At 36.8% G+C, this 9905-nt stretch overlaps 1 protein-coding gene across 3 annotated transcripts; it reads right to left on the reverse strand.

Moving 5' to 3' along the window:
- Positions 1 to 134: 134 nt before the first annotated feature.
- LOC135681541 (uncharacterized) lies at positions 135 to 7112 on the reverse strand. 3 transcript variants are annotated; one of them, XM_065196079.2, is made up of 5 exons: positions 7070 to 7112; positions 6469 to 6566; positions 4533 to 4898; positions 1346 to 1590; positions 135 to 960 (listed from the first exon to the last, which is right to left on the reverse strand). In XM_065196079.2, exons 3-5 carry the CDS (start codon positions 4537 to 4539, stop codon positions 448 to 450), a joined length of 765 nt encoding a protein of 254 aa, XP_065052151.1. In that variant the 5' UTR covers positions 4540 to 4898; positions 6469 to 6566; positions 7070 to 7112; the 3' UTR covers positions 135 to 447. The 3 variants fall into 3 exon arrangements, with proteins under 3 accessions (XP_065052151.1, XP_088969611.1, XP_065052142.1); XM_089113485.1 differs by lacking the exons at positions 6469 to 6566; positions 7070 to 7112 and having other exon boundaries at positions 4533 to 4913; XM_065196070.2 differs by lacking the exons at positions 4533 to 4898; positions 6469 to 6566; positions 7070 to 7112 and adding an exon at positions 2237 to 4526.
- Positions 7113 to 9905: the final 2793 nt, after the last annotated feature.

Genomic DNA, 9905 nt, shown 5'->3' on the forward strand with positions numbered 1-9905 from the left:
TTCCCTTTGTGACCATTTTCCACTTATTTTATCGAATATCTTGAGTTTAAAAAGCTATTGTGCCGCCAGTAGGATGAAAAAAGCTGATGAAAACCAACCAAAAAAAACAAAAAGAAGACACAAAAACGATGAAATATCACAATTTTGAAATTTAATCATGAAAAAGAAATATCTACTTCGTATGAAGCACAAATTTTTTCTTGATTATTTTTTCTCAACTCTTTATTTTGATCACTTACACAACTCAGTAATTGACATAATAAAATCCAAATCCTAAAAATATATAAGAAATCTGTCAAATAAGTTACCATTCATCTGCTATATCGAAAATTTCAAATAATTTACCTGCCCCATAAAACGTGGCTAGACATGAACAGATTCTAACACCGCCAGTGCGAGGCCCATTCAAAATGGGATGTTGTACTTTTATAACTAAATTAAGTGGACTCAAAACGGTGCAAGAAACAAACAATAATCTGAATCTAACTTAAGCATCATAAAGTCTTGTTTGAAGTCATTTATCGCTTGATAGCACAGTGTTAAACTGCTATCTTGGTTCACTTCAATGTCTATGACAGTTGGAAATTTATTCTCAATTATAGCTTCAAGTAAAGCACATGTCTCTGTGACACTTCGCAGCGTCTCCATGTATACATAGTCACTATCTGCCTCGCAGAAACCTCTTATCTGTGCTGTATATTTCTCTTTGAGATAGCGCTCCTCGTCAGAAATCGAAGACGTAGATTCTACGCTATTTTTGTCCAGATCTCTCGGTTTAGTAGCGGCCTTTAGAAGGACCGAGTGCGGTGATTTGAGGGACGAGGAGCGGGATCTTGTTCCGCTATTCATTCTTCTGACCTGCGGTGGAGAACTGATTGAGCTTTGCGAGTTTGAAGAATCACCAAAGCTTGTGGCCCTTCCACGACTAGCGTTGTCCTCGTAGCATCTTCTTGTAATTTTCTGCAAATTGAAAAATTTGAGATATAAAGCAGCCAAACACAGAACAAGATTAATGAAACATATATTGCTTAAATCGAGATAAAACAACCTTCATTAATTTAGAGGCTGTTATGGAAATAAGAAGTTGCAATGAGCTTATTGGTGGATATACATGGCAAATGACATAGTTTCAGATATAAAGTCGTATTACTGGATCATTGTGCGATTACTGGATCAGTCAACATCGAAATTCGAGACGAACAACCCTAAAACCATGTAATTCATATCAAGACTCTATTTTTGTTGCAAAGTCTTTTCTCGCACTACAATGAAGAGCCAAATTTCCCGCCAAACAATGAAAATGAAAAAGAGGCTGAAAAGAAACGGTAGAATGACAAGAACTCACCGGTGAAGCGTCGGGTGTTTTGTACGCGTCAATTGTTCTTTTTACAGAGCTAAGAAAATCGTTTAACCCAATCATTTGTTGTGGCACATAGGAGTTTTCTATCATGGAACATTTCATCATGTGACCATCCGCACAAACGATGGGCTGTTTGTCAATTAGCAAAGAGTATTGGCCAACAGCATCATATCTGCTCTCCACCAAGGGTTCCCTCTGAGCTGCCGTAATGACGTCATCAATCGCGCGACCTGTGGATAAAGTCAGACAGATGGTTTTAGTCTGCATGACGACTAAGAATGAGATTAGGCATAAACACACTGGTTAACAAAGCTGTCGGATGCATAACAAGACAGACCCTGAATACATGCGAGTTATCCTTGGTAAACACAGGTCCGTCTTTCATTAGCAGAGGAAAGCGACTTATATATTTAGGCCGTTAAGCAGGGCACCATCATATCAATTCACACAAATAGTGCTGCAAAATCTCAGTTATTAATCAAAATACGTAAAATGCAGAGTTTAACCTATCTTACGAGTATTCTTTAAATTCACCTTTTAGTTTTTTTTTTCGATCCAAAACAAACAATTTTTAAGTTATACAATGTCATGTGACCTTTATTTTGATTGTTGTGTTGCAGGAGTCAATCACTTTGGTAGTTGTAGTTATATCTTCCCTTTTTTGGTTACTCGCAAAAGCAAACCACAAATGGGGATAACCTTCTTTTAATACCTCATTTCTGTAAAAAGTTTGCATTCCTCTCGACAACTTAGATCCTTTTTTCTGATTTTCTTGAATTAAAACTAGTATTAGACTAAAATTCGACAGATTTATGATATAAAACAAAGATAAAACAACACACATTACATTTATGGCACATCAATGAAATTAGATACCTTCCGCTAATTTCATAGTACTTGAGTTCTTTTTCATATTCAAAGTTCTGCTTCACTTGCATCAGCAAGAGACATTTGAACGAAGCAGAATCCAGTTCGTGTCGGGCATTTGTTCCGCAAAAATGACAAACATAGCACAAGAGATGGGTAAATAAGTACCTTGCTAGTTTGACGTCATTGCAGCGGGTGGTTGAAGCAAGGACAACAGACATGATAATGTGTTGATTTATAACGAATTTTAACACTGGCTGATACCTTGCAGCAACGAACATTGTCACGGAAAAAATTGTTTTTTGTACAGTGGAAAATTCTACCATGTGTCTGATTTTCTCCCGCAGTGTTTAAATTTATGAAAAAGGTCGGGATTATTCGCTAGCGCCATGAAACACTTTTGGCATGAAAGTCCAGAAGAGCTCAGGGGCGGATCCAGAGCAAATTTGAAGGAGGGGCAGTTTGTAGTGGGGGCGCTGAAAAATTTTCAAAAATTAGTGACGAGAGTACGCTGTATACAACAATTTCAGATCCATTTTCGGAATAAACAACATAACTTTGAGGTAATCCTTGTAAATTTGTGCCTTTAGATCAAAATTCTTTTTTTCGTGAAAGAAATAAAACTCTCCTTTATTCCTATTCCTATTTATCTACAAATAGCTCACATGGAAATTACTAGGAGAGCTGTTTACTGCTTGCCAGCTAGCCTGGCTCTACTGGGATACAATGAATTTCAAATTCAACCCAGCAGAATGGTAGGAAAAAGATACAGTGGAACCACATTGAAAACGGTAGAGTCTGCGCGCAGGCTAGAAGAACAGGCGTGGTGACTGCAAAGATCTTGCTCAGAGTCCAACCCTTCCCAAAAACAACTTTTTATTCCGTATCATGCTATGCCTAGCTATATTCAGTTACATTTTCTGCTAGAAAATTGCCTTCGTCGTCAGTGTTATGGATAAAAACAAGTCATGGTTGATTCACAGCAGAAGAGCTGTTCTTGTTGCTAAACACAACCAGAGTCAATATATGACGTAGGCAGCAAAGCAAATCAAAATAACAAATAGTCAGCAAATCCATTGTCCATATTTGGAAAGACATCTATTTTATTGAATTGGAAATATCATATTTTATCACGGTGTTATTTTGCGACCCTTGACCTGCGCCTCGTTCATCATCTTGTACATGGAAAGTTCAGTATAAACTTTTCATCTCCAATAAGAATTGGCTTTTTATTATTTATTATTATTTATCAATTATACAAAGGTTGCTTTGTGTCTGACAATGCTCTTCGCAAGAATTTCCTCTCTCGCACAATGGGGACGTGGTAAATTCATTCTAGCAGGAAAGGCACCATACGAGCACCGCCCGTTAGAAATTTTGCGATGTTTTGCTTATATTTTGCGATGTTTTGCGATGTTTTGTTGAAGAAGAGATGTTTTGCTACAAAAAATTCAGGAATTGTCAGGAAAGGAAAAGAATCGCGATTTGGGCTCTACCACAACAACAACTTTCTGTTACGGGACAACGGTTGTCCAGCAACTCTTTTATCAGACAATTGTGAATGTTGACCTTTGAAAGGGCGGGCAAATTACGTAATGCGGACACCAGTTATTTGTTGAAGTTCGGCATGCAAAGAAAAGCTCGGTTAGCTTTACTGAATCGTGATTGAGAATTCAAGCGTTCTTCGATACAACAATCCTAAAACTCGTTTTCTGTCAAAAACTGACGACTTGCTGTGTCAAAACAAATGTCGAATGCATCTTTGTCCCAAAAACATGGAACGAGAATAATTTAACAGCAATCTACCTTAACCTTAATTACAAAATGCATCAAAGGGTTATCTTAAAAAATACTTATCCATAATCATAAGTCCAACTGGCCCCAGAGCAATATATTTTGAAAGAGTTCTCATCAAACTGGCTATTGGCCAGAGACGGGAAAACCCAGAGAGGCCTAAGGCCACATCTTGAACAATAGATGTGTTTGCAGTTTGTCCATTAAATCTTTTGTCTATTATTTGCTTCTTTCAAAGAATCGTCATTACTTATGTAGTAGATAGAGAATACTTGAATTCGGCTTTGATATTTTTAACATAAAAAACATAATTCTCAACATATTTTTTTGCTTTTATTCTCAGAGAAGTGGAACTGACTAAAAGAGCTGTTCAGGACATACGTCAATTTTGTCTCACGAAAACTAAGGTTCATTTTCTGACTCACTGTCAACAAAACCTACAACTGAAAATGACGTCATATGCCAATTTATGCCATCAATGCAAGCAGCTATCTAAAAACTGAAAACTTACCAATCATGATGAAAGCCTCGTCAGTTCGATGTCGTTAGTGCTGAAGAGTGATTCGCGCCAAAACACTCAGTTGAATCGATGCCGTTGGTATAGCGATGCCTGCAGCTTGCCAGATTCATCAAATTTTCAAGTCTTGTGGATAAATGCTTTTGTTCCTCAATTGATTGCCAAGCCAGATTCAGTTCTGTCATGAATTGACCTGCCGATGTACAGAGTTTTTATAACTATGGTTTTTCCAACAGGTCGCGTACCTTATTCATATACGATTCACCGGGTTTCCGTTCGAGTGTTTTTGTTGTTTTTTCATGAAATCTCCAGCCACGGTGCGGTTATCTCTAATTCTTCACTGTCCTTCTCCAGCTGAGGCTATAGTGAAAAACAAACCTACGATATAGAACACGAAACTTACTAGCACAAGGCACGGGGGATTGATGACGTCCAGTGTTGCTTGTCGCTAACATTGATCTATTGTCATAGAGTTAGGAATAAACTCTATGTCTATTGTTCTCTTATAGCATAAAACGCGGGGGATGAGTTGGTTTATGAAATAAGATGTAGGTTGGTGTATTTTATTGCTTTTTTGGGAACACAGCAGATTATTTAATAGTTTTCAAATGAAAATGTTAACGATATGTTATAAGAAATGGAAAAAGATATTTGTCATGTAAAAATATGAAATTGTTCGTCTTCTATGAAATTGTTCGTAAAATGCTTGGATTTCGTCAAGATAATCGTAATTTCGTTGGATACGGCATTTTATTGTCACTGGAAAAATCAGATGTAATCGAAAACTTTTTGTGTCAAACAATTGGTCCATGTGCTTCTATTATCATACCGCTTTGCAAGCAATTTATACTGTAAAACCAGAAACAGTAACTGAACAAAATGACTTTGCTAGCCAATTATCAATTATAATGCAAAACTGATGTGTTTGCTTTTTGGCCAAAGTTCCCTAAATTTTGCTACATGCTGGCCTAATAAATATAAAGGGTTGGGAGGGGGCGTTACAGGAAATTAAGTGTTGAAAAAATCTTCAAATTTTGTCGCAGTTTGGCAAAACGGTCACCGATACTTTCGACAAAGGTTTGGAAGCACAATTGGCCTACAGCCCAAACTTCCCGTTACTGTATTTTTACTTGATGTTTAGCTTGCGAGGGTCATAAGCCAAAGTTGCATGCTATCGAAGTAACAGATTCAAAGAAAGGAAGAAATGAATTAATCAGACAATAAGCAACAGAGACACCGTCAATATACGAGTATTGAATGAATAACAGAATTGAGAACTTTTTCCTGATATTACAACGCCCCCCGGTTTCCGCGTTACACATTCCATACAACATGACCTAAGCATTGGCAAACTGTGAGCAGTTTATATAATTAGATACAAAATAACTAATTTTGGCTTCTGGTAGGGCAGAAGACTCTAGCAATAGAATCAATATATTTTTGCCTTCAATATTGAAGGGCTTGAAATAGTCCCAGATGTTCGTCCCATGTTGGGTCATTACTGGCCTAGAGGGCAAAACATGACCATAATAGACGGCAAAGTCAGCTTCTGGCATTTCAATTTTTTATTAGAATAAAATCTTGTAGTCCGAAATGGCTTCTCGCCAACAAAGCAATGATTAGAACACAAATTATAACACAAAAATTACACAGCATATACCTTGATTATTCAAAAGTTGATGTGAAATGGTTTTATATTTTCAAGGCCCTGTTTCATCGAATCATATATTCTATATTTCTAGCACTTTTCGTCTTTGAGTTCCTTTATTCAATGTAGTTTTTTCATAAGGTGAAGAATATACTAGAGTCTCCATGTGTTAATTGTTATCCTTTATTGACCTTATTATACAACGCAACATGCAAAAACGAATGTCTTAATTTATTTAATTCTAACAATAATTAAGTAATAATTATAATAATTAACTCTTACTCTCTCTATCTTCCCTCTCAATCACTAACCACAACAACAAAAACTCTAGTTCCAGTTTCTCATCTCAGTGATCGCATCCTCGCAAGTTCTTACAGTATCTACGAACAAATAAAAAGAATTGAGTATGATCTACTCATATTTGATGAACTGGAAACAAGAAATCACACTGCGTAGCAATAACGTTGAGAGTCACCAAGTATCAAGCTACTTTTTCCCATCTTTTCTGCGAGCCAATAATGTTACTTTACAATTTTGATGACGTCATTTTATTGACATGGTTGTCTTCGTCTGGTCTGTGATAATAGTTGCTTCAAGGGCTAAGGTTTTATGCCGTCATTCCTTGTAGCATAAATGTTTGATGACGAGAAGTAGATATCACAGAGAGCAACAATTAAGTGATTTTCGTATGCTAAGGACACTATTCAAGGCGTTCTAAGCATGATTTCCACGTGTGCTTTAAGTTTTAAAGCTGTACTGCTGATTGTAGATGAGGTACGTGCTTATGCAATAAATTATATTTTGTTAGGCCAAAAAAGACACAAAAACTTATACTAAAGCTGTAAAACAAGCATTTTGAAGGCTACTAAGAAAGGATTCCTACCTGAAGAAAGATCGAACTTCAAAGAAATGTGTTACCTTGCGCCACACACACACTAATAGAATAAAGCGAATTAATGAGGGTGAAGGCCATGATCTTCAGAGGCGTGAAGATGGCCGGTTTCACCTGTTACCAGAGCAATTGTTGTTGCTCTGTATTGACGTAAATGGCCTTTTGAATTCACTGAGCTGCTCGAGAACTTAGTTTTTGCCTGGCATCTCTCCAGTTTAAACATAAGTACAATTTGCCCTATTCCGATAAATTTTTTATGACATGCCTCAAATTTACGTCAGCACTCAGCATCTTTGTCTTTTCACGATGCAGAGGAACAAAACAAAAAACAGAGCCAGAAAATTGAAGCATTGCTGAGGTCACAACAATGTAAAACACCGGTTTCTAAGCACTCCTCTCTTAAAATAACATTTGCATATTATTACATGCTAGCATCTAGCAATAACAAAGAAGACAGGCTTTTCGATAATTTGAGAAGGAAGTTTTTTCCTGTTTGTTTATTGACAATCGCCGATATATTCTGATAAAAAGGTCTTTATTAGGATATATATCGTTTGCCCTGCAATAAATCTGCAATAACATTTCTTTTTCCTCATTAACAACAATATTCGACTTTGATTCATGCTACGTCATCGTGAAAAGCCATTATTCTGGAAGTTCATTTTCAAGAATGACGTCATTTAGCAGCATGGCAAGTCCTCACATCCCACGCAACTTCTAGCTTCAAAAAAAGCTGGGGGCTGGTCGTATAAAGTACTCATCTTCTCTTCATTTCACTAAATGTTATTTTATGAGCACATGGGAAGAATATAGCTGATATTAGCTGAGATGATGTTAAAATTACACAACAAACCATCTCAAAGTTTAAATTGCTTCACATTGGATAAAGTAAAATTAACTCGTGTTTCTTTTGGAGCGCCTGTAAATATACAAAGCAAGTGACTCAATTAAAGTTAACTAAGCCATTACATTTATCATTCCTTTTTATTTATTGACTTACATTACAGTGACTTACAAACCCAGAGCTTCCGTTTCGTTTTGTTTATGGACTAGTTATTTAACATATTTTTATAACTTCCAGATGTCTATTAAAGAGAACAGTTCCTTAGAATGTTATTATTAATTTCTACCCCTTTAACTTCAAAATTTGACACTTCCCCGTTAATACGACCACCCCCTTAATACGGCCAATTTTCGGTGGCCCGTTGGTGGCCGTATTAACGGGGTTCCGCTGTATATAGCTTAAACTGTTTGACGTTGCGATGAATTTTCAGGACTTTTCAACTAGATGAGAGAGTAGCTGTAGCAAATGGTCAAAAACAAAATACCAATCAAACGTGTCATTCTCACATTACTTTCGATCCACATCTAGATGTAATTTTTTAGCTTACCCTTGGGCATTATCCGACGTCTATATTCTGAGGAGTGTCGAGCAAAAACTACTTTAGTATGACATGTTTCTGCTTATCCGTGCTATTTTCAATTGACTATTATTGCTTTCTACAAATGAATTATAAGGTCTTTTCTCGCGACATGCGGTTTTCAGATAGCCAAGTTTTGGTAAGAAATGACCAAAATCATTGTCACAGATACTATATGTACTTATTTGGCTCAAAAAACAATTAGACCCCGAGGATTTCGTTATGAAAGACTGGCCACTGAAAGGTCTCTGATGACAATCACAGTTTTATTCGCGTAAAAAATTATTATTATCATTATTAATAAAAGTAATTTCATTAATCCCTCGGCCATTAAAACAAGCGTTTCACCACTTTGTAATTCACGGATAATCCAATTCTCGCGATTTTCAGATAAATCAGCTGCTCCACGATATTAGCGTGGTGTTAAAAATTCTTAATTATTGATGGCGGTGCTAACACCGACTAACTTCAAGATGTCTTCTGACCAAAAACTTGATTTTATTTGACCATTCTATTTTTCCGATTTGGATTAACTTCTTCTGTGACAGCCTATTCATGTATGTTACCATTAGAGACAGTAATTGGACCAGTGCTATTAAGTCAGGTCCGGTTCTAAAACGACCTGCTTGTAACTCCACAAAATGATCATTAGTTTTCGAAACTTCCTTTCTGGAATGTGTAAGTTTGTCGAAAGGGAGCAGCTTTTTTGAATCCAGGTGACTGGCGGGTTTAAGGTGGGATTCAGATCCTTTGAGGTGATTAAAGGTTGGATTTGTTTAAATGATTGATCAAAGGCTCCGTCCTATCAAACTTGGTTCGCCACCGGATTAACCGTAACTGTCCATGACAAGATTCAACAAGCTTTAGATGCATCTTTGTTCAGAAATAAAATTATCGGAGGGAATAAGTCATTGGCCGTCGAATGATTGAAAGGTGAGCTGCATATCCTTGATGCATTATAATGATCTCACTGAAGCAGTTCAACTAGTTATTTTCAAAGAAAATACCTTTATGACTACTTAAATGAAAGACAGAGTAGCAGGGTGAAATCAAACAAGGACCTTCCATTGTTCCAGGTGGGTATCAAGCACATTTTTTTTAAAAAGCAATACTGCTTTAAGTGTTCACATTGTAGTTTCAGAAATTGCAAATTTGGAACACTTGAAATCAAGGCAAATAGAACTGGTGGCCTGTGTGAGTTGTGACGTAATGCGAATCACTTGTGAAGTCACTTCCTCTTCATTTCACTGCAAAACCTTACTATTCTGCATGCGAGGACAGGTCTATTACGGTCACTGTTTTTCTCCAAGAGTGAATATGCCGCATGCGTACAGCTCGAATATGTTTATAGCCATCTGGAAGTAGGAAGTATAAAAGTTGGATGGTAGGAAAAAGGAAACTCAACT

Source organism: Rhopilema esculentum, chromosome 17 (genome assembly GCF_057945365.1).
Source record: "Rhopilema esculentum isolate cy_ngs chromosome 17, ASM5794536v1, whole genome shotgun sequence".
Classification (NCBI taxonomy): Eukaryota; Metazoa; Cnidaria; class Scyphozoa; order Rhizostomeae; family Rhizostomatidae; genus Rhopilema; species Rhopilema esculentum.